The sequence below is a fragment of the Coptis chinensis genome, chromosome 3, assembly GCF_015680905.1.
Source record: "Coptis chinensis isolate HL-2020 chromosome 3, ASM1568090v1, whole genome shotgun sequence".
Taxonomy (NCBI): domain Eukaryota; kingdom Viridiplantae; phylum Streptophyta; class Magnoliopsida; order Ranunculales; family Ranunculaceae; genus Coptis; species Coptis chinensis.
In genome coordinates, this window is record NC_141458.1 from 119,073,264 (window position 1) to 119,097,406 (window position 24,143).

At 36.3% G+C, this 24,143-nt stretch overlaps 3 protein-coding genes across 6 annotated transcripts; 2 read left to right on the forward strand and 1 right to left on the reverse strand.

The window, feature by feature from the left end:
- Positions 1-2,720: 2,720 nt before the first annotated feature.
- LOC147513657 (protein IQ-DOMAIN 22-like) lies at positions 2,721-6,256 on the forward strand. The gene is made up of 4 exons (XM_086596836.1): positions 2,721-3,433; positions 4,794-4,982; positions 5,213-5,290; positions 5,396-6,256. Exons 1-4 carry the CDS (start codon positions 3,014-3,016, stop codon positions 6,164-6,166), a joined length of 1,458 nt encoding a protein of 485 aa, XP_086452962.1. The 5' UTR covers positions 2,721-3,013; the 3' UTR covers positions 6,167-6,256.
- Positions 6,257-12,735: 6,479 nt separating this feature from the next.
- HDH (histidinol dehydrogenase) lies at positions 12,736-18,993 on the reverse strand. 4 transcript variants are annotated; one of them, XM_086596839.1, is made up of 15 exons: positions 18,864-18,993; positions 18,647-18,759; positions 18,427-18,548; positions 18,249-18,301; positions 18,082-18,154; positions 17,236-17,337; positions 16,921-17,022; positions 16,745-16,816; positions 16,609-16,671; positions 16,470-16,511; positions 15,351-15,410; positions 15,108-15,218; positions 14,701-14,871; positions 13,692-13,782; positions 12,736-13,248 (listed from the first exon to the last, which is right to left on the reverse strand). In XM_086596839.1, exons 2-15 carry the CDS (start codon positions 18,750-18,752, stop codon positions 12,974-12,976), a joined length of 1,443 nt encoding a protein of 480 aa, XP_086452965.1. In that variant the 5' UTR covers positions 18,753-18,759; positions 18,864-18,993; the 3' UTR covers positions 12,736-12,973. The 4 variants fall into 4 exon arrangements, with proteins under 4 accessions (XP_086452965.1, XP_086452966.1, XP_086452967.1 ...); XM_086596840.1 differs by having other exon boundaries at positions 18,647-18,740; positions 18,864-18,927; XM_086596841.1 differs by lacking the exon at positions 18,647-18,759 and having other exon boundaries at positions 18,864-18,968.
- Positions 18,994-19,132: 139 nt separating this feature from the next.
- On the forward strand, positions 19,133-23,008 carry QUA3 (S-adenosyl-L-methionine-dependent methyltransferases superfamily protein). Its single transcript, XM_086596837.1, has 7 exons — positions 19,133-19,852; positions 20,279-20,482; positions 20,574-20,784; positions 20,892-21,153; positions 21,242-21,616; positions 22,403-22,498; positions 22,591-23,008. The coding sequence occupies exons 1-7, from the start codon at positions 19,412-19,414 to the stop codon at positions 22,811-22,813; spliced, it is 1,812 nt and encodes a 603-aa protein (XP_086452963.1). The 5' UTR covers positions 19,133-19,411; the 3' UTR covers positions 22,814-23,008.
- The last annotated feature ends 1,135 nt before the right edge of the window (positions 23,009-24,143 follow it).

Here is a 24,143-nt window from a genome sequence, read left to right on the forward strand (position 1 = left end):
ACTCTCCCAAGTTCTTTCTCATTAATGTAAAGAACTGTGTTTCTATCGGTTTAAAAATACTATGAAAGGATCAGATAATCACCAATAGTCATATTTGGAAGACGGATAGATGCAATACATGATTATGCATGTGCTGTTGTTTTTCTATCAATGTATATAGAGCAATAGTGTACGTGTACATGTGAATCCATATAACATTTTCCATCATAATAAGAGCTGACTATAACAATCTAGATTTTCTATTCAGGTATCACCGGGAAACACAAATGAACTATTTGGCACTTGGGGCGATTTCCTTTAATTTAGGGCCCAAATAGTAAGCAAAATCTTAAGTATGTGTACTTAACTAATTTAATTTATAAACAATGCATTAACTTTATTTGAACTGAATATATATAACCTTTCTACATTTTATTTCAGCTTTTAGAACATAAATTCGAACTGTCTCTTATAACAAATACAAGGTACGATGAGTGAAATCACTTCATTCAGGGGTGAGGATTAAATTAACTGAGGCGGCTGTCTTTGGTTTCCTAAGTTTTGTATTTTTTTTTTCCTGGGTACAGGAAGATGTGATAGTGCTAAAAATAAATTTTCAAAATTTGTGCTCATTCTGAGTGTAAGAAGATGTGATAGTGCTAAAAGATATGGGTCTGGATGCTTATAGAATGTCCATATCATGGAGTAGGATCATGTCAAGTATGTTTCACCTCTCTAATTTCATAGATGAGTATGTATGCTTATAGAATGTCTATATTATGGAGTAGGATCCTGCCAAGTATGTTTAATCTCTCTAACTTCATAGATGGGTGTGGATGATTATAGAATGTCCATATCACCATAGAGTAGGATCCTGTCAAGTTGTATAATAATATGATGTCCTATACGAACTATCTTTGGTATTGCATAAGAAAACTATTATTGAATTTGCAGTGTGACAAGCATTTCAGAGCGATAGAACTATAATTGAACTTGCAATAGTTCAACAACTTTAATTTGATATGCAACTAATTTTGGTTGTAGAGAGAGTTATCTAAACATTTTTTGGTTGTAGGAATTTTAATAATTTTGGAGTAAAATATATTGAAGCTTAAAAATTTTATGAGTGTTATACTAATAATTGATGGATGATAATTATTTGGTCCAAAAGAGTAAAGAGTTTTATGAATTATTGTTATACTTATTTTTGTGGCACACACTTTATTGATACCATCAAACTTAACCCTTTCAACATTAGTACAATATTGGAATAATTTTGTGGTACTATTTTTTCATCCGAACTTTGTTTTGCAATGTGCTTGCATAAATATTGAGAATAGATAAATCTACTACAAGAAAGAAAAAATGTGGAATATTTGAGTATTTTATTGTAAGTTCAAAGTGTGTGTTAGAAGCTTCAAGTTTGGAAGAGAAATATTATTTGAAAGACACACTCTTCTTCCATCCATTTGATTATTAGATTATTCAAATCTGAAAATTAATGGTCATTACTCATTTTACCCACCCAATCTTACGTTAAATATATTTTGTATGTATACAAACAATCACTTAGAAAAAGAGAAAATATTTGGGGGAGTATTCTAAGTAGGTGAAAACATTTTTTTGAAAGAGAATATTTTTTGTATTCATCAATTCATCGTAAAATACGTTCCTGTGATAAATCTTTTCAAGTGAGAGTCATATATAATTGTTGTTCATTAACGTATTTTGGTTTATTTTTAATAAAAATATGTTATGATTTGAAAATTTGTGAGACATTTTGTAAAACCTTTTTAACATGCAAAATATTTAATAGATTCCGGACATATGGCCGGATCCAAAATCTGATAAGAGTAAGAGAGGAGAGGACGAACTGAAATCCGTTACTATATTAGCAACGACTTCGAACTCGTGACTGCTGATCAATAAGCATTAAGCCGCATCATCAATCGGCACCCCTTAATTCCTAAAATGTTACACGGTTGTACCTTTTGCACATTTAAGGCTTTGAGCTAATGTGACTGGTCATAGGTAACGCCCCCTGGGCAATGCCATTATTACATTATTATTAGTTTGACCGTTTGCAATGTCAACAGAATAATTAAGGGTAACCACAGGGCCGGCTCAAACCAAAGTGTGGCCTAAGGCGGATTTCATAATATTGTTATATTGAGGCCTTTTTTTCTCAACAATTTAATAAAGAAAAATGGTATATAAGTAGTAAAAAACTAAGAATTGAGGCCTATAAATTTTGGGAAGTTTTTTTACCACGTATTCTGTGTGGAGGCCTAATTTTCAGGAAGGAATTTACATATTAGATTATTAGTTTTAGAAATTTCTTTTGGGTTTTATGATATAAGTGAAATTAAGGCATATTTTTAAGGTGAACTTTGGGATTTTCCAACAAACCATGCAACTTACGATGCCTTTTTCAAAGTGAAGCCTTAGACGGTCGCCTTTTTTCTATAAAGGACGAGCCGGCACTGGTACCCGTACCCGTACCCAATAATTAAAGGGAAAATCAAACCAATACCAACTAGCGCGACTATTTTAAAGTTTTAATTACACCTCTAGTCTGATTACTGATATAAACACTCAAACTTCAATGTGTTTATACTGACTACTGAGCTCGTTTAATTTCTTGACCCGTGTTTAAAGTTTATACTCCAAAGGACAGGCATAGATATAATTCCAAAATGAGTCCAAAATATGAAGGGATAGCCACAGGCATTTTTATAGGCAGCTAAATAAGGTACGAGTCGGAACAAAATTAATTTGTTATTCCCACTCCACTCTTCCTTCCGGTCCCAACATTTGCCTCTCCTCAATCTTCTACACACTTCATATCATTATTATCCTATTGATTTTAACACGACTTTTTTAAACATTATTTTATTCTCACTCTTCTATAAAATATATTTTTTTCACTTCACTTCCCTACTTCTCTCTTCAGCTGTGTGTGTGCAAAATGGTTGTTTTAGCCAGAGAACAAGCCTGTTTTCCAAAACCATGAACAGTTTATCTCTAATTCCAAATGGGTAAAACAGCTAGATGGTTTCGTGGTTTATTAGGCGGTAGCAAGAAAAACTCTTCATTCACTTGTGTATCAGATTCCAAACCCATCAAAGAAAAGAAGAAATGGAGTTTCGTAAAATCTTTTAGGGACAAACAACCCGAACCACCAATTCCATCTGTCGTCAACGAAAGAAGAGGCTCTTATAGAGAAGGGTCATCTTCGACTTCAAATGCGTATTTCCAAGGAAATGATCCTAACAAGCACGCAATTGCTGTTGCCGCTGCGACAGCAGCCGTTGCGGAAGCAGCAGTTGCAGCAGCGCAAGCTGCTGCAGCTGTTGTGAAGTTGACAAGTAGTGGAAGATGCACCACCATGGATGGTATTAGAGTGGATGTTTGGGCAGCTGTTAAGATACAATCTGCCTTTCGTGGTTACCTGGTTAGTTAGAAAAAACATTTCTTTTCCTTTCAACACTTTTCCGTAATTACCCGTGATTTTTCTCTCAAATTGCATAATGAAAAATTAATTGTATTGGGTTTCGTTTTGCATTATGTTTATTTGCGTTAAGAAACGAAAAGTGTATGTTTCTCAACCTGGTGAAAACCGCGTTTTCTCCTGTAATTAATTGTAAATCCCAATGACGAGGGTAATTTCGGTGATGAGACTCATTTCGTTTTGCAATCTAGTTTCGGTTAAGTTACTCATTTGCCCTTGTAATACCTTTAACTGGTGAATCCCACATTCCTACAGTTCATTTCCAGTTTGACTTTTGACTATGCGTTGAACCTAACTGAGAGGAAGAAAGTAGCCTTATCCTGTTTCTCTCTGTGAAATCTGAAGTTTCAAATCGTGTCGCATTATGTCATTTTAGTACATTTGTTGTGTACTAGTAGTGAAAAGTGAAAACTCTGGAAATGGACGGTGAGGATGGTTGGGGGACCGTTGTCAATATGATATATTACAGGGTGGTGTAATGTATTAGTAGAGGTGAAGAAGTAGTCAGAAGCTCGTGGATAACTTTATTATATGGACTATGGAGTGGGTAAGTGAGAGACTGAGAGGTCATTGTCTTCTTGAATGTCAGACTTTCCTTGAATGTTTGTGCGTGCCAAAGAAATGATTTCTTACATTACTCATTGAATCATTGCTCACTTTTTAACTTTATTATCGTTTTCAAACTAAAAGCTCTCTGCTTCATTGTTTTGAAAGTTGAAACCACTTCAAATTTTGGTTTCTTTTCCCGCCATGTGAGATACATTTTGTTCAACTTATTGATTGACTCTCTTTGGTTTATTAAATTTTAAAAAAGAACTAGTTCAACATCTTAATATTCATAGAGATATGGTACTTACTTTGCTATGTTAGTATGTTGAGCTATAATATCATTTCTTCGCAGGCCAAGAAGGGTTAGTGTTTAATTCTATTAAAGTATATCAAACTACATTGGGCATAAAAATTCTTGCATCGTATTGTATAAGATCCTGGGACTGCTCCATTCATTACCCATTGGTTTGATTTGGATGCTCAATATTTAAGTTCTTGTATTGTATTCTATTATTGTCCATACAATTAGTTTAATCTACATGCTTGAATTGTTAAAAAAGAGCGAAAGAGTCACGAGTGCTATTGTTTCTTTTCTAATTCAATGTTTGGGGCAATCCCTTAAAACCTGTTGAATGTTCCACGATATTCTCAGTGGGCCTTGCTTGTTAGTTTTAGCCTTTTGGGGAAGTTTGTTGTTGTACTGTGGCTATTATCACTTGGAATCTCGCTTAACTGCTTATGTTGTATACTGAAGGCACGGAGAGCTTTGAAGGCATTAAAAGGTTTGGTGAAGCTTCAGGCTTTGGTGCGAGGGCACATAATGAGAAAGAAGACTATGCGGTGCATGCAGGCATTAGTTCGTGTTCAGTCCAGAGCTAGAGTAGGTCGCATGCACATTTCTGAAACCCCACACCTGAACATCAAGTCCTCCATGTCCCAACCTGTAAGTTTCCTATGGTTATCAATTCAGTGTTTCATGTGCTCTGTTGTGGATTATTACATTCTATAACTGGGTTTAGTTCTTAGTTACACTGAATGATCATAATTTAGTGTACTATAACAAATTATGTTGTGGGGGTATATAATTACTTTGCCGATCTTTCAGTAGTATTTTATGTTTCACTTGGTATTTTGAAATTGACAGTTGATTATATTCCCTCGTGATATTTTTAGGGACCTGCAACTCCTGAGAAATATGAGCGCACAATTCGCTCCAACAGTACTAGACATGATCGTGTTTCCCCGCTCAAGGTAGTTCTGCTGCTTTTATTTTGTATGATCTTCCCAAAATATATAAAAGAATCACGTCTTGTGATATAGGAAATATAACATTTTTGTCTTTCGACGATCATGTAGAGAAATAGCTCAAAGCAAAATAGCAGGGATATCTTGGATTGGGACAGAACTCATTTAAGTAGAAATTGCTTAGACCGACGGATGGATGAAAGATCACGGGACTACTACAAAGAGACTCTGATGATGACTGGCCCTACTGAAGATGAGAAAAGTGATAAGATTCTCGAGATCGATCCTGGTAAACCCCATTACAACCCCAACAATTGGAATGTCTCGCAGTCATCCCAACATTCTGTTGTTTTGGATCGTCTAAGTTTTATGGATTCGCCTTCGAAAGACTCTACAACTGCCCACTTATCAAACTCAAGTCCATCATCAGGTGAAGTGCAGTCAAGAAACCCTCACAAACCTCCAGTTGAAGATGAAGCTTTTTCCACGGCTGAAAACAGCCCACAGTTCTACTCGGCATCATCTATTCCTGGTAGTTCAAAAAGGGGTCCATTCACTCCAACGAAGAGCGACTGTTCTAGAAGCTTTTTGAGTGTGTACTCGGACCACCCAAGCTACATGGCCAACACAGAATCATCCAAGGCAAAAGTAAGATCTCAAAGTGCGCCAAAACAAAGGCTAGAGTTTGAGAAATCTAGTTCGACAAAGAGGAACAATGCTTATGGTCTTGGTGACACAAGAATAACAGCGCAGAGGGCTTCAACTTTAGAAACCAGCTTCACGACCAAGGCATACCCCGGTTCAGGAAGGTTGGATAGACTAGGAATGCCAATTCCGCATGAAGCAGTTAGTTTCAATGGTGTATATCGAAATAGGTATTAGATAGGTATGTCACCATGTTTAAGTGCATCTAATTTGTAGTGCTTTATGTTCATTGTGCATTTATGTTAAACAAAGCATCTTCTTACTGCACTGCTCTCTATGTTCCTTGGAAGTGGAAATGATTCTAGTGCGTGCTAACCTTATTTCCCGCATAGAAGGCTGATATAGAAGCACACGCGTGAACCTATATTTATGTATATATAAATTATAACGCCGATGGAATATATGGACCTTATTGAATTTTTACGAAGTACAAACTATGACTCATAAGCATGAATGCGTATTGAATTGCCTGCCTCGGGCTTTGGTTAGTCACCTCGGGCTTTGGTTTTTGTTGTTTGTTTTCGCCCACTGAAAGGAAAGCCGTTTCAAACAAAACTATCTTGTTTTTAGGAAAAGGAAAGCCTGAAAAACAAAATTTATGAATCAAATTCAAACAAATCATTCAAGAACCAGGCATGAATGTATTAAGATTAGTTGGATGGGCTTAATTACCACTCCCACAAGGCTAAACAGATTTTTCAAAACTCGTTTAGAAACAACCGTGAGCGTAAATAATGCAACTGGATAATGCAACCGTGAGCCTATATTAAAAACTAAAGACAATATTGTTAATATGGATTGTAGAGGTATGATATTGTGGATGGTTGGAAATTACTGCACTCTTTTTTGGGACAAGAGTTATCTACCTATCAAGTTTTTTTGATCAAATTTGAATTAATTTTACGTTTTATTTCTCTATTTATAGATGTTTTAGCTCACTTTTCTTATTTGTTTTTGGGCATTGTTAAGTGTATATCTATATTTTGTGCTATTTTAATAATTCGTTATTACTCCTAGTGTTACAAAATAAATATCTTTTTAATTGGTGTGTTGACTGAGGTATAGGATCGCAGTAGATCATATATGATTGTATCTGATATTTTAGACTACCTGAGTCTGGATCGTTATTACGTTCTGATAGCTTGGTATGATTTGGCGATATACGACTTGGTATATGGACACGTGCTGTAGTGATATGAATATAGCACGGAAAGTACTTACACTGATGAATAGACGATTTACTACGAGTCTGAGACACTGGTAGCAACCATCGTATCATTCATATTTCATAATGGTACTTTTCAAGGAAAATAATGTTGATGTGTACCCAACACCAATATGTTATTGATGTAACAAGTCATGTGTAATGTGTACGTTATTATTATGTACTTAAAACTCTATCTAGTAGCAGTGCATCACCTAATTCACCTTACCCTGAGCCCTGCACAAGCACACACAGGTTCTATTTTGAGCAACTGCAAAATCTACTTTTACTCATTTCTCCAGTTTTTCTGCTGTTCTGTTAGGCGCGTAGTGGTCAATGAAGAGCTCAAATAATTGACCCTTAGTGTAACGCGCAAGATTAGCGTGGAGTGGAATATTGCATTACCGACAGTGGTCAAGCCACGGCATTCGATCAATTTTCTCCTCACATTAAATGACATCTTTAGAAAATTGGAAGTGCGTGATTAATGAGGCGGCTGCGGAAGGCCCCGTGCAATTTCTTGTCGGTTACACCGATAAAAAATATATATATATATATATTGTCGGTGGTCTTATTTTATTTAGTTTTTTGTCGGGTATATAAGTATATTTGACTAGTTTAGTTACGTAATTGATAATAAATTTTTCACGAATATCTTGTCGTATTCTGTTTTTTCCTAAGGGTATTCCTTGTAGTTCTATAAGTAAACATTGTTGGTAATTCAATGAATGGAATTCTAAAAGAAAAAATTCTAATGATTAAATGGTTTTCGAAGTAGGCCAACTATTGAATCAACTGATCAATCCAAAAGGAAGTAAACACGAGAGACGAGTTGTGTTTATGAGTTATGACTTATGACTACACAGTGCCCCGAGGCTCGTCCATAAGGGCCTAAGGCTCGAGCTAAACAAGACCTCAAATTTCCACAATTGCCAAACTAAATTTCCTAAAATATTGGCAAGAAATCTTACTACTGTATATAACAAATTAACAAAGATACACTTTGCACACTACAAAGCAAGATAAATCCCGCAGAAGTTTCCTATATAAAAAGATAGTAACTCTAATTATCTTATATATAAATAATTTTTTTTAAAAAATGCCACAAATTTCAATTGGTAAAATTCCCGTGTAAGTTAAAAAAACAATGATTTGGTAGAGTTGCAAATTGCGATTTACAAAAAATGTAATTACTTAAAAAATTTGTTCGGAAAAAGGCCTAAAGGTTTAAGTTCGCTTAAGACCTCACCTTAGCTCGAGCCGGTCGAGTGACTACACAAGGTATAACTGTTTGTTTGTTTTTTTTTTTTTTTTTTTTTTTTTTTTTTTTAATCATTTGCAATATTATTAATATGAACAAGAAATTACATTAGGAGTTCCTTGCTCTAGGATTTGTTTCATCCATATTGGAGCTATATCAGTTGGTAGTACATACTGAAAATCCTCCTCCAGAGCTTTTATAAGCCAAGTTGGAGAGTCATTTGTCCAGACATCGGACTGTGGGTTACATGAAGCATAAGCTGCTAGCTTGTGTGCTACTGTATTACCACTTCTTTTAACATAGGAAATTTTTACAGAGTTAAAAAGTATAAAAAGACTAGCTGCATCCGAGAGTATTAGTTGTGTTGGCCATGCTATATTGCAAGACTTGTTTTCCAAATAATCTATTGCTGCCTTTACATCCATTTCCACTAGTAGATTGTCAGAGTGATAGTTTGAGTACCATCTGATGGCTCTGAGTAGTTCGCGACATTCTGATTCCTCTGCACTTGTTGACCAGTTTGTGGTTGTACTTGCAGCCACAATTTTTACTTGGTGATCCCTCAATATATAACCATAGTTTGCTGAATTTTGTTTATCATTAAAATTGGCATCCACATTTAATTTTAGAAACTCAGGTGGGGGTGGTTTCCATTGTGCAGGCAGAGTTAAGTTATGGCAAGTCATCTCCTGATGTTTGTTGTTCTGAGTGTCAAAGAACAAGGAGATGAATTTACAAATTCTAGTAAGAGATGGTTTATTCTTATGATGTAGGATATTGCACCTCTCCAACCATATATTTGAATAAATCAATAAATAGAACTTTGTCCACATTTCAATATATATAGGCTAATCTTTTAGAGTTTTAAACCAAAGATCAATCCAATTTTGGTGGTGTAGTGCTGAGAGCATCTTTAAGAGTGATACTAACTTAGCATTAAACACTAAATTTCTAATAATTTAGTGTTTTTTCAATTTCAAGAGAATCATATGTTGATGAAAACACTAAAAAAATATCAAACAAAACACCAAATCGGCCAATATTTGGTTTTAGTTTTGGTGTTATATCAAATCACTCACGTGGTTTTAGAAAAACCTTATCGTTTTGTCAACACTACGTGGGGCTTGGGTTAGATTGTGGGCTTCAATCACGCGGTTTTGCTAAAACCGCGTTAGAGATTGGAAAAGAAAAAAAATAAAAAAGTTGATCGCGCGGTTTTTTGTGGATTTTGGCTTTTAAGATGGGTTTCACTGGCGCGGTGTTGGGAAAACCGCATGGACTATATGACGCGGTTTATCCCCATTTGATATCAAAAATTTAATATTGTTCTTAAAGATGGTTAGTGTTTTTTTGGTTTGGTTTAAAATTTTAGTGTTTTTTTTTTATGGCTCTCCTAAAGATATTCTGATACTGTATAACTGTATAAGTACATAGTCTGATAGTCAAGAGAAAACCTAAGTTTCAGAATTCTAAAACCATTTCCTCACTCATTTTGGTACCCCAAAAAAATGAATTTTAATCCCGCGGTTTGAACGCAATTCTACAGAGAACGGGCTTTTCGAAATATCAGTTTCAGTAGGGACACAAATCAAACTATAGTCACTATCACTTGTAACTTCCATCTCACGATCAGGGATTTTACCCTTTGTCCTTGCAGATTTTACCCTTTGTACGATTATCTCTGAATTGACGAATATCCAAGTACATAGCAGTTCATCCGTCACACCGTATTAACGAGCTGTCTCTCGCACGTGAACCTGAATACCTGATGACTAATGTCTTAACTGTTGAGTAGTAAAGCTTCATCCGTAAATCTCTTTGTTGGCCCTAAAATCCTTTACTCTGGACTGATTTCTTTTTGTACGGGCAGACTTGTTGGAATAGTGGACCCCTAAATCTCTGATATATCAGGAAATATGGGCATTAGAGTATTCCCAATGCAAGTTATTATGATGGGTTTGTGATTTTATTCACTTCCACCTAGTTCAAAATTTTTGCCCAATATAAAAGTGAATATTAAAGTGATTATTTTCCCAAATCAAAATGAAGGTGAAACCTTCAACTGAGATAGTAGTTGAGTTGTGAATTTCGGACGGGATGTTGGATGTATATTTTTTTTAAAAAAAATGGGAAACCTTTTTTTTCCGAGATAATGTTTCATTTGGCTTCTCTTCGGATGATTTTGGTTGTATTTTTTTTTTTTAAAAAAATGGGATTTTTTTTTACATAATGTTTCATTAGTGTTTTTTTTTTTTTTTTTTTTTTCGAATTTCAGAGGATATTTCATTCCGTCCATTCCGATTTTTACGAAACATTCCGTCGGAAATTAATATTCACTTTTGTATTGGGCAGTTTTATTTTGCTTTTCACCAAAACGGTAGAAAAGAGAGGAAATATTGCTCTACGTGGAGATGAAAAGAAAGAAAAAATAATGACTTGTATTGAAAATGCTCTAAGAGGCCGAGGAAAACTCTATAAATTAAATAAGTGGATATAGGCATAGTTTGGGATTTCGGAATTATCGGAATTCCGACAAATCAAAAACCAAAATTTATCAAATTTTGACTCTATATTGGTTTTTTTGATTTTTTGAAAAACTGAAATATTATACGGAATTCCGACTTTTTGTTCGGAATTAAGAACACTAGATATAGGTCGAAAATACAAATAGATACTAAGAGCATCTCTAGGTGGACGCATTCGTGGTCGCATTATTCAAATTTGAAGAAATGCGTCGGAATTTATCGGAATTCCAATTCTAGGTGGACGCATTCGTGGTCGCATCACCTGCTTGTTCGCATTTTTGTTCGCAAATTTGGTAATTTGGATGCGGATGCGGCGCGACATGTCGCGCGCCATTGCAAATGTCGCCCCACAATTTTTTTGACTTTGACTGAAGACCATACGCCGCGCCCGATTACGTCGCTGGCTCAACTCTAATGTCGCGTGGGTTGTTTTCAAATTATACATGGGCGACATTACAACTATCGTGCGACAGTGCTAATATCGCGTGGGTTGTTTTTCGGTAATCGAATTTGCGACCACCTAGAGTTGGTCGAAATTTGCGACCAACTTCTTCATTCGCATTCTTCAAATATGAAGAATATGCTACCACCACGTAGAGATGCTCTAAGAAAGTTTTGATGCCGATATTCCGGCTGAGCATGTGACAATGAAGTAAAAGAAGACACACGATGCACTCTGTGACAAGATTAATTTCATAACTTGATTATAGAAAAAACAAATTTCATAACTTGACTGAATCCCCATACTAGTATTTATTACAGTGTATATTGTCTTATTCATGTTTCGGCCAATCACATATGACAATCAAACAAAGATGAGTATCCCAGTAATAATAATGAATTAATGATCTTTGTATCTTTGCAATTTTGCATTATGAAGGCACATGACATGGTCCTGTAATTACAAATTCACATGGTATTGTTGTCTCAAAGACAATGCCAAGTTAAGTCATAAAGGTCCCATACGAGAGTATACAACCCTGCCAACATGCCCATCTGCCTGAAATGGTAGGAGTAGAACATAACCACACACAGAGTAATGCGGATTGAAGATTGAACTCTGCTAAATCAAGTGACTAGTGTTTGGTAGCATTTGTGTTGTCTTATCACATTGATGTAATGGTGTCCCTTTGTATCAGATGAGACATTTATGAGAAATGTATGTAGAAAAGCCTACAGAGAACCCAATACCTAATTTGAGTATTTGACTGATCAAATCTCTGTTTAAATCTTATAATTTTGGTCTCCAATTCAATATTTGTCTGCATGGGGAACTTTGGATACCCACAAGAAACCAAATTTCAAAGACTAGGTTTTTCTTCTGGATTCATTACGCTTGGTAACTTATACAAAGCATACAACAGTTCTTTCTTATACGGCCGTAACTTGGCGTAGATTGAGTTGGATTACAATTTTTGACAGGCCCAACACGACTTTGATCCAATTAACCGCAATATTATTAATTTATTACATTAGTAATGAGTAATTCAGCCAAAATTAACCAACTCAATGGGCCCAGGCCCGTATCAGGAGATGTGCATCAGGCAAGATCTGATTGTCGGATTATATAACCAGTCTAGCCGGATGGAAACATATATACCAAACAAAAATTTAAAAAATATATATATATGTAAAAAAAAGGTTAAAATACGATACTGTAGCTAGCCCTTCAGTATGTTTAGATCAAGGGTACCCTTAGATCAATAAGGTTTCAGAAAAGCATCATTGAAATTTATGAAATTTGTTGATCCAAAAATCATGAACTGAAATATTGTACTGCAATGAACTAAAATATTACAACCAATATGACGGAATGTGTACAACTAGATTTTCGTAAAACAAGCAAACCAACATAACATAAATGTTCCAAAATATTGGTACCTATTTTGCGCACTACTCATATGCCAAAAACATTACAGTACCGGTAATACTTGGGCAACTCCCTAGAAGAAAAGAGGGAGGAATGGGGGGAAACATATGGTACTTTAACTTAATCATACTGGTGCTTTTGTTTCAATATCTTGCAGCCTGAGAGATACAGCTCTCTTGTGAGCATCCAGCCCTTCAACTTCAGCCATTTTTTCGACATACGGGCCAAGCTTTTGCAGCCCTTCCTTAGTCAGAGATTGAATTGTTATGAACTTTAGGAAGGAGTCGAGTGACACGCCACTGTACATCCTCGCATATCCATATGTAGGAAGCACATGGTTCGTCCCACTTGCATAATCGCCAACACTTTCTGGAGTCCATGGCCCTAAAAATACAGAACCTGCAACACATACAGTTTGGGTTTTAGGATCACTGACAGTTGATCACAGCTGAATTGTGAAAATGCAATCAAGAAGACGCACAGGAATAGAGTTTGCTCCACATATTCTTTTTCTGTCAAGAAGTTACAGAACAATGTGAATCATTTCGTGCTGATTTACCTATATTAAGTTAGTCAACCTAGCATCAAATCCTCTAAGCGTTCCAAAACATGAAGCTTTTCTAAATATACATGGTAAACATGAAGCTTTTCTAAATATACACGGTAACCATTTGTAGGTAGGCACATCTAGTTACCAAAGTTTTTAGGAAAGGAAAAGTGAAGACATGACATAAATATAAACAATAACAAACATCACTCGGTGACAATGAAAGTTATAAAGGTGACATATATCTTGACTGAATAGATTTAGATGTAGTTGCTACAAACTTGTATGAAGTTACCTGCGTTCTCAATGGATCCCTCCCACTTTTCTGCATCTTTGACATTGATGATCAGATGTTCAGGTGCATATATGTTTGAAAAGGATATGGCCTATATATTCAGAATTAGAAAAAAAAAATCTCAACACAAGTAATTGTAATGCAATATCACTAAGAATGTAGAAAATGAAAGGCCTTTCTAGAAAACAACTATTTTCAATTTCTATTTTCTATTTTCCCTTCCTTTTCTTTTTCTTTGTTTCCTTTTACCAGCTAACATCTCATTGAAACAGAGAAAAAGGGTGGAATCCCAGCAGATGAATTCAAACACACAACAAAAACATTAAGTCCATACTCTTAACCGTATGCTTGCTAACATGCATTCCCCTTAATTGACTATAGGATAAAAGGAAGACACCTACTTTGGTTTTCTTTCTACGATCAAATCAAGAAGTACTTCAATAGAACCAACAATCCTGAACAACAGTCCACAAAATCTATTTAAAGAATATTTTCTTATACAACAACCTTGCACATAATTGTTTGCTGGGTTCCAGTCGGTAAAAGTGCGTTCGCATTCACTATATCGGATTAATAATTTCATGATGAATCTAAAAGAACCTGGTACAAGAGCTTCATTTAAAAGACAATTCATGCAGGATTTCATCGTGGCCCTTAACACTTTTATTGGATCAGTGATTTCATGGAAGAGTCTCAAAAGGCACAATAAAAACTTCATTTTAAGAAAGGCATGCAAGTGGAATTTCATCAAACTCATCTTTAAGAACAAACTGCTTCAAAAAAGCATCGGTCCATAAAGAAAAATCCCATAAAAACAACAAGCCAATCATGAGTAAAGACCAATTGCCTTTATCCATCCACCCCACATTAATTTTATGCAGGAATAGTTTCAAGTTATATAGATTATCCCTGAATAAAATATAATTCGCACTTTTATTCTCGAGAAATATAATATTTGGTTCATTTTCTAAAGGTGAACAAAACCAACTTGAAAATCTGTAGGTCAAACCTCAAACATATTGTGAGCAAACACAATGAAACTGTGGCTCAAAGCTTTTAGGGTAAACTCTCTCCTTGGAAGGGTCTCGCACTGTTTGCTGATTTCCTTCTCAATGGCCGCCACATCCACACCATCCCCAGAAATTACCAGAACAACCTGACTGTCGGGACCATGTTCTGCCTGAAAGAGAGCAAAACAATCATGTCAATCAAGCAGACGATAAGGCATTAAGAAGTTAGGATACGCAATAAGAACAAAGAATTGTCCTGCGTAGTAGAAAATTTTAGTCAAGATTATTTGAGTATCAAATGTCCTAACTAGAAAAAGGCAGAATTGTTGGATCAATTGCCTCAGTCTTTCAATTTAAAACCCCGACCATGTGGAGTTAAAAAAATATTTAATAAAAGCATTATTACCTGAGATAGTAAATCGGCTGCTATGTGAACTGGATTAGCATATTTGTCTGCAATTACTAGAACTTCTGATGGGCCGGCAGGCATGTCTATTGAAACCATGGCTTCACTATTCTGCATTTATGAAGAAAACTTAAGCTGGGGGCCCCTGAGTCCTAATCAATTCTATGAGAAGACTAAGTTTCATTGCAGTTTTATAGGTATTTGTCCAATTTGGAAAATTTCAGCATTTGCAGAGAATCATACTTGGAGAATCATTTTTGCAGCTGTAACATACTGATTTCCAGGTCCAAAAATCTTCTCCACCTGCAAAAAGAAATTATCATTGGACATCCATCAACTAAATTCTACATGTAGAAGCTACAATACAAGTATGACGATCGATCTAAGATGTACTAAATGAACGCTACTTTTATCAATTTTTTCTGATCTCTATATGGTCCATATAGCACAATGTTAATTATCATTATGCAGTTCAAAGATAATACAACTTCTGCATCTCGATTATTTTTACTGCTTGCTATATGAAACTTACCCATTAACAATGAAATCATGTGATAGTGCTTCTTTCCATTTGTCAAATTAAATGAGATTAAAGAACTACAATGAAGATATTTAAAATTAATACAAGATTCAATAAAGTTAAGTCCTAACAACCCACATGTGTTCCTCATTAGCAAACATATCAAATAATGCCTATGACAAGATTCATCACTAGTAAATAGCAACCAAGAAGAAGACCTAGTTTATATTGTGTCTTTACTTGATTCCCATCTACAACTACGAAGGATTCTTTTACTGTCAAATTTTATGTTCATGTGCAGTGTGGAAACAAGAATTTCACTAAACACTTTTTCTCCTAACCAAAAATCTTCAAATAAGAGGTAAGATCTTAATCAATAAGCGAATAACAATATGAGGAAGATAGAGAACATCATTTTGGTCACAACTCTTGCACCTATTCTGGTTGAAGCTGTAAATCAATTACTATACTTCCCTGTTATTCCCAACAGATCTCAGTTGGTTTGAAGTTTAATACCGGTTCTGATTTATAAATTCTAGGAGGTCCATCAACTTTCTTAAACTGGACATGTGAATAACTAAGACACTTTTCTATTTATGGGGGTGGATTATTCAGACCTTGATGTGCATGCATATGGCTATTTACTTTTGGTGCTAGACTTCTTAGTAGATAATGGCATACTAAGTTCTGTTCTGTAGTTTGTTTTCACAGCGTATATCTTCTCATCTATTGTCGAAATTTGTTTCATTAATAATCATCTCTAACCGCCAAAAACAAATGTAAGTACTACTTGTTAAGGTCCAACACCAAACAATAATTAGAATTTATCAAGAGAATGGCACCTTGGGGCAAGATCTGGTCCCCCAGGCCAGGGCTGAAATGGCCTGCAGATATAAACGAAAGAAAGACAAGTAATTAGGGAGACTGCAATACAGAATTTGCCACATTTAGAGAAAGTGGTATTCTTAAAATATATCAAACCTGTGCTCCGCCAGCTTTGAGGATGTGAGTTACACCGGCTTTTTTGGCACAATACAGTACCTCCTACAATAAAAGTAATGATTATACTCTAATGACTATGATATGATGAGAATTTTAAGAGAACACAAATGTATACCTTACAGATGCTTCCATCTTGACTTGGGGGAGTTGCAAGCACAACAGTTTTGCACCCAGCAATCTGTGCGGGCTGGTGCAAAAAAACAAACCAAATGTCAACCAGATTTAGCAACCTAAACATCAATATGTACCACTAAAAGGGTAAATATGGAAGATGGTAAGGTCATCACATACCACTGAAAGCATCAGAGCAGTTGAAGGCAAAACTGCAGTTCCCCCAGGAACATAAATACCAACTGAAGTAATGCACCTTGCCACCCGTTTACATCTAACACCCTGACCAAATTTGGACCACAAAGGCTAATATCAGCTTGGAAGTAAAATTGCAAAATGTAATTTTGAATGACAAATCTTGTGATTAAGTCTCATTGCACCTTTGAGTTAGTGATCTCATGGGGCCTGATGGAAGGACCAACCCCTTGCTTTTCATTTAGCAGAATTTAACTAATCACAGAAAATAAAAGTCACCATTCATTAGTCATTACTTACAGTCATATTTTCAACAGTTTTCTCAGCAGCTTTCTGAGCAAAATGAAATGCATATATGTTGTCATATGCCACGTCAAATGCTTCTCTAACAGCTGGATCAAGCTGCAATTTGAGCCACAAAAGAGAGAAATAATAAGTAATGACATCAAAATCTAGGTTTATATTCTACTTATGCAAAACCATGAAAACAGTAATAACAACAAAACCTCTTAACGCCATAGAGAGGTTGTTGCTTACAGTCCAAGCAACTAGGTGCAAAACAATAAAACATGACATGTTGTTGCCACCTAAGTAATCGCCTCCACATAACACCAAAGCTACCACCTCTACAAAGACTCGCTTTTGTTTTAGTCCAAGCCCACCTGGCTTGAAGTCTAACATCACCAGCACATAAGGGTAACTGGGCATGGAGCCAAAACCGGCTCCAAAGAAACCAGGGACGGTGAGTATATTTGCAAGCTACACTGTAATCTTAAGCAATTCAGCACAAATTGAATTCTTCTGGTGACAACATGACATTAACTATATTGAACTATACTTCAAGCTTGGATAATCAAGTTGTTAGGCCTAACCAAACGGAATAAATAAAAATAACACACAAGGAGGCTACTCAGCCATGTCACACATTTTTGAAAATAAAAACCTTAGATGGAAGGGGTCTCTGGTGGGAATTTGTATTATATTCACACCCAAATGTACTCCAACGTGTTTTATTAAGAAAAAAATGAGCCATATTATTTGGTGTTCTGAAGAAAATATAACTCCATGCTGTTATTAAAGATTCATCTTGTAGTTGTAAAGCCATATTATAGGTATCTAAAGCAAACTAGACAATAAAGTAAATACCTCTGGATCTGGAAGATCAGCAACGTTTTCAACTATTTTATCCAGAGTAACTTTATCAAACCGTGCAGTAAACCTACAGAAATTAACAAATTCTCACTACCAAAACAACTGCCCCAAACAAATTAACAGTTGAAAGAAGGAAATAAAACACAAGTACAAGAACCAACTCAATGACTGCAGCATCTCCTCTAGTGCGTACATCGTCAACGATTGGGTTCACCTGAAATGGTACGGTTGCAATTTTTAACAAAAATAGCAGTGTCAATCATCACATAGATAATAAATCCCAGCACCTATGGAGTTATTAGGGAATAAGGAAGTTTAAGGTGAAATAGAAAAGCTCACCGTACTGAAAATGGAAGAGAAATCAATCCTAGGACGAGCCTTAAGGCCATTAACCTCGGTTGGAGTCAATTCTGACAGCTTGTAAGACTTCATTGAACATTTGGCAATACCACTTTTCAGTCCTACATTATTTGTTATTAAAAAAGAAAGTTTAATTATAACAAGCTGAAAAATAAATAAATATTCTACGATGGTATTTATAATATATATAACTAATTACCAGAAGTTAAGACGTGTCGTGAATGTAGACTAAAGCTTCTACGAGGAATCACAGATGCATTGATTAAATAGTTTTGCCGTGCAAATAATACAGCCTGAATGTCCATCCACTACCTTCATTAAATCCAATTATTATAAATAATGCCGATTCGGGTTCAGTCCACAAGTTAATATATTATTTTCAGCAGAACAAAAATTGGAGGAATAGAGTGTGGTACCTTTTGAGCGCGAACTCCTTTTTCTTGTTTTCAAGGAGAACGAAAACGAGTCAGGATTTGGTAATTGGAAAAGCTACTTACATACGGCGATACACGTACGTACGCGCATAGAAAAATGGGCTTAAGCTGCTTTTACCCGAAGTAAATGGGCCCCTCTGAGATAGGAGGGCTAAAATTGAGTGGGTAGAGACTTCAACCGGGTTTTCTCTGTTTTGCAAGAGTCCGCCCAAAAGCCCACATAATGTTGCTTTGGCCACCCCACATCGAGCAGAGTTCAACCAGACAAGAAGACATGGTTCCTCGAAAATGAGTCTTCTTCAATCTTCATTCTCTCATTCCTCTTGTGTCACTCAAGTTGCGCATAAACAAATAACCCCTCTCTATACCACGGACTTCCGCATACAGATATGCACTAATCACCGTCGGATTCAAATATTCACCTGATCCATAACAATCCAACGGCTCAAACACACTCACTGACCCATCAAAACCTTGTCCTCAATCTTCCTAGAAAAATGAAATCATAAACAAACCCCGAACTTGAAACCATGGGGCATTTAAATCTCCCATCCTCGAAACGTTCCTCGTCATCATCACCAACCCGTCAATGGAAGCTACTCGATTTCATATCAGCAGCATTTTTCGGAGCAGTAATATTATTCTTCCTATTAATATTCACACCACTAGGTGATTCACTAGCTGCATCAGGACGGCAAACACTTGTACGTTCATCGACAACAGATCCAAGACAAAGAAACAAAATGGTTTCATTAATTGAAGCTGGTCGTCATTCGAGTATCGAAACTTGTTCTGTTGATGAAGTTGATCATATGCCTTGTGAAGATCCAAGAAGGAATAGTCAGCTTAGTCGTGAAATGAACTTTTATCGTGAAAGACATTGCCCTGTGCCCGAAGAGACTCCTCTTTGTTTAATTCCTCCCCCTGAGGGCTACCGCGTTTCGGTTAATTGGCCTGAGAGCTTGCATAAGGTTATTTATTGAATGATTCATTTCTTTGCACTATATCAAGTATAGAGTATTACAAGTTGGGCAATTGTTTATTGTTGATTGTATTTAAAGACACACTATGGTATTGCTACCCATACCCATGACACACTACTGTAATGTGTGTTGTTGTGCAACATCGTCTCTCATTGCATTGGGGATAATTGATACTTAATTTTTTTAGTAAATAATGTTCGATGGGTGTTTTACAGCTTGCGCATAATGAGTTATGACATGGTTTTGTTTGCATATCGCACATGTGGTATTTAGTTGGTTAATATTCTAGACTTGGTTAGAACGTGTTAGCGGATAGTGAGAGCAAGTATTTCAGTGGTTGGGCATAGGTATTATAAGAAGTTTGTTTAATAAGATTTAACACTTTCGGTTTTGTTGTTTTTTGTGTGACTCTAGATATGGCACAGCAACATGCCACACAACAAAATTGCAGATAGGAAAGGCCATCAGGGATGGATGAAAGAAGAAGGCCTGTATTTTATATTCCCAGGTGGTGGTACAATGTTCCCTGATGGAGCTGTATCATATATTGAAAAGCTTGGACAATACATTCCTATAAATGGAGGAGTTCTTAGGACGGCTCTGGATATGGGATGTGGGGTAGGAGCTCTATCAATGTTCTTATTTGAACTCATATGTTGGTATGTCTTATTTGTATTTGTGGAAATCACAAGTGTCTGTTCTTGTGCAGGTTGCCAGCTTTGGGGGTTACATGCTAACGGAGGATATTTTAACCCTCTCCTTTGCCCCAAGAGACTCCCACAAATCGCAAATACAATTTGCTTTAGAGAGGGGAATACCAGCATTTGTTGCTATGCTCGGGACTCGCAGGCTACCTTTTCCTGCCTATGCTTTTGACATTGTTCACTGTTCTCGTTGTTTGATCCCCTTTACCGCCTACAGTGAGATACTTTTTTTATAGTGCTTTATTCGTGTGGTATTGTATGTTATGCAATTGATATTTTATCTTATTAACGTGTCTGATTACGGAGAAAATATACCCTTGCAGATGCAACATATTTTGTTGAAGTGGATCGATTGCTCCGACCTGGAGGATACCTTGTCATCTCTGGTCCTCCTGTGCAGTGGCCTAAACAAGACAAGGAGTGGGCTGATCTCCAGGCAGTTGCAAGAGCCTTGTGTTATGAGCTGATCGTTGTGGATGGAAACACAGTTATTTGGAAAAAACCCTCAGCGGATTCATGTCTTTCCAACCAGAACGAATTCGGTCTTGAGCTGTGTGGCGAGTCAGATGACCCAAGTTATGCATGGTTAGTTTTATTTCTGTTTCAGATAAGAGATATCTCACTGTTGAAACCTCATTATTTCAAATGCATGTCTAAACTCAACTTTGTTCAGGTACTTCAAGTTGAAAAACTGTGTCACTAAGATTCCCTCACTTAAGAGTGAACATGCTGTTGGGACCATTCCAAACTGGCCAGAGCGGCTAATCAGACCTCCTTCAAGGGTCACACTCATGAAAAATGGGATTGACGTGTTTGAAGCCGATACACGCCGTTGGCAAAGAAGGCTTTCATACTACAAGAAAACACTAAACTTGAAGCTTGGGACTCCATCTGTACGAAATGTCATGGATATGAATGCCTTTTATGGGGGCTTTGCAGCAGCGCTGTTGTCTGATCCAGTTTGGGTTATGAACGTTGTTCCTGCTCGCAAAGCATCAACACTAGGTGTGATTTATGACAGAGGCCTCATCGGACTTTACCATGATTGGTATGTTTCAAAATCTGCTGCTTTTCTGGTTTAGAGATTTTTAACATGCTACTATGAATTACATATTTAGTCAGGACCCTGCGTTGGTTATTTTTCAACTTCATTCATTCATATCATTTTCAAAATAACACATTATACATATGTAGGAGAGTGTGACAAAATGATATACAGCCTGAAGCCAGACAAATGTGGTACTGCCTTACCATTGTATCCCCTATTCCTGTATAACATAGGTCTTCAGATTTTGTACTTCCCAAATGCTGATGATCCATAGTCCAACCTCAGATGAAGGGCTTTATCTTTATAACTAGGTCTTCAGCTTTGGTGATATTGTCATTCCTCCTCCTCCAAAGGCTCAACAGATTGCATGCGGTGTAATCTTCTGTTGCTTTATCCCACATAAAGAAAGTGAAGGAGGTTCCAACCTGAGAGTCAGTTATGTAGGCCTAGGCCCCTTTCACAGCAGACCAATATAAAGAAGCACAATCTGCATGAGCTACTGTCTTATGCACTATTTAAACTGACTGTACCAGTGAAGTATACAAAATGCTATGTTACATGGGCACGCCATATTTCAAAACAATCCGTGTCGGGCACACACGGACACATTGTATGTAATATACCTCGGTTTTGGATATTTTGCCGTGTCAGACACTTCCTATCTGTGTTGGATACGGACTCATGTATCCATGTCCACATAACTAAGATAAAATGCAGTCTAACCTATGATGATTAATAATAGCTGGTCAAATTGTTGTCTGATGCTTATTTGTTTGGTTTTAATAGGTGCGAGCCGTTCTCCACATATCCTCGGACTTACGATTTCATCCATGTCTCTAGCATTGACTCACTCATAAAACATCCTGGTTCGAGCAAAAGCAGGTATTCTTATTTTAATCTTGAATAGGTCTCAATATGAGGACAAATTATTACTTTTCCAAGAAGGTATTTTACTCTTTAATATGGATTGGCAGATGTAATCTTGTGGATTTAATGGTGGAGATAGATCGGATTTTGCGTCCGGAAGGAACAGTTGTGGTCCGGGATTCTCCTGAAGTGCTTGAAAAAGTGGGGCGCATTGCACGTGCAATAAGGTGGACTACCACTGTATACGCGAAAGAGCCAGAATCGAATGGGAGGGAAAAGATTCTTGTAGCAACAAAGAAGTTTTGGAATCTGCAATCAGCCTCCCTATAAATCTAACTGTGATCCATATAAGTATAGGAATGTTTTACGCCTATCCCAAGCCAATTAGTCTGTATCAAGCATCAATCTGCAGTTTGTTTTCAGTTTTTATTTAAATGTAGAAATGCAATTTTTTTGTTTTTCAAAATTGTAATATATACATTCCGTTTGAATTTTACACCGCCCAATTAAATTAATTTTGTATTCTGCATCTCTCTTATTTTCTTTTCTGCGCTAAAATAAATTCACGAGGCATTACAGACAAGTGACCAAGGAGTAAAGCGGTATACTGTTGGGCTTGTGCAACTCTGTTAACCGTGTTCACGACTTTTCGGTGTGTATTTGAGCAACGTCTTTATGACTCTTTCTCTCTCTCTCCAAAAGAAAGAAAATCAATAGCGCGATTTTCAGATGTTATTTTTGTCTAAAATTTAATCAAATTTGTAACCCACATTTCCTGTATGGTACAGAATACTAACTATAGTAACTAATATGACTTCCAATTTTCTATATCAACTTTTAATAAATATAATAGATATATTAATAATATTAAATATAAAACACATAAAACTATTATAGATTTCGGCCCAGACTATTATCGGATCGGACATAGGTATTTTCAGATCTGGCCTAATAATCTTATCGAGCTAAATTTAAAATCTAAGTCCTTATCTTCTCTAGGTGGTGGTAGCATACTCTTCAAATTTGAAGAATCTACCACAAAATCGATAACAAATTTCGACCAACTCTTCTGGTATATATTTTAAAAATTCATTGGAGATGACCATACATTAAATCGGGCGGCAAATTCAACTTGTCGTAGCGACATTACAACTAAGCCCCCCAAGTTCAAAAAAAAAACTCACGCGACATTTCCAGCATCGCCGTCAAATTGAAAAAAGTAAAAAAAATAACTTGCGATTATTAGTAGTGGCGCTTGCCCGGTCCGACCGTGGTTTTATCAAAGTCAAAAACTTGGGGAGACCATATTAGAATCTAAATTATCCAACCCGCTATCATCCGCAATCCAAACCTCCATTTTAACAAGATTCATATTTTGATGCTTAAAAATAATTTATATCTTACATTTATATAAATTTGAAAATCATTAAAATAGTGTCCACCTTTTCTTATCTTATCAATATGGATATTTGGGCTTGTCCCCGCCAACATCCGAATTCCTTTGGTCATTGTTAAAAATGGTAGAGAGTTTTGAAATGGTACCGGATCAACCCAAATCCGACCCATATCCGAATTCATTTTTATCCGAATAGACCATATCCGAATCTAAATTATCCGACCCGAATATCCGAAAACCCGAACTATTTTAACAAGATTCATA

Bases quoted from the DNA above. Each gene is read 5' to 3' on its own strand.
- LOC147513657 (XM_086596836.1), top strand. From the start codon at position 3,014: ATGGGTAAAACAGCTAGATGGTTTCGTGGTTTATTAGGCGGTAGCAAG. The intron at 3,434-4,793 runs GTTAGTTAGAAA...TGTATACTGAAG, and splicing joins CTGCCTTTCGTGGTTACCTG to GCACGGAGAGCTTTGAAGGC. The intron at 5,291-5,395 runs GTAGTTCTGCTG...ACGATCATGTAG, and splicing joins ATCGTGTTTCCCCGCTCAAG to AGAAATAGCTCAAAGCAAAA.
- HDH (XM_086596839.1), bottom strand. From the start codon at position 18,752: ATGGACATTCAGGCTGTATTATTTGCACGGCAAAACTATTTAATCAAT. The intron at 18,155-18,248 runs GTTGGTTCTTGT...TAATTTCTGTAG, and splicing joins GGAGATGCTGCAGTCATTGA to GTTTACTGCACGGTTTGATA. The intron at 17,023-17,235 runs GTAAGTAATGAC...AAATTTGGTCAG, and splicing joins AAACTGTTGAAAATATGACT to GGTGTTAGATGTAAACGGGT.
- QUA3 (XM_086596837.1), top strand. From the start codon at position 19,412: ATGGGGCATTTAAATCTCCCATCCTCGAAACGTTCCTCGTCATCATCA. The intron at 20,483-20,573 runs GTAGGAGCTCTA...GTTCTTGTGCAG, and splicing joins CTCTGGATATGGGATGTGGG to GTTGCCAGCTTTGGGGGTTA. The intron at 22,499-22,590 runs GTATTCTTATTT...ATGGATTGGCAG, and splicing joins CCTGGTTCGAGCAAAAGCAG to ATGTAATCTTGTGGATTTAA.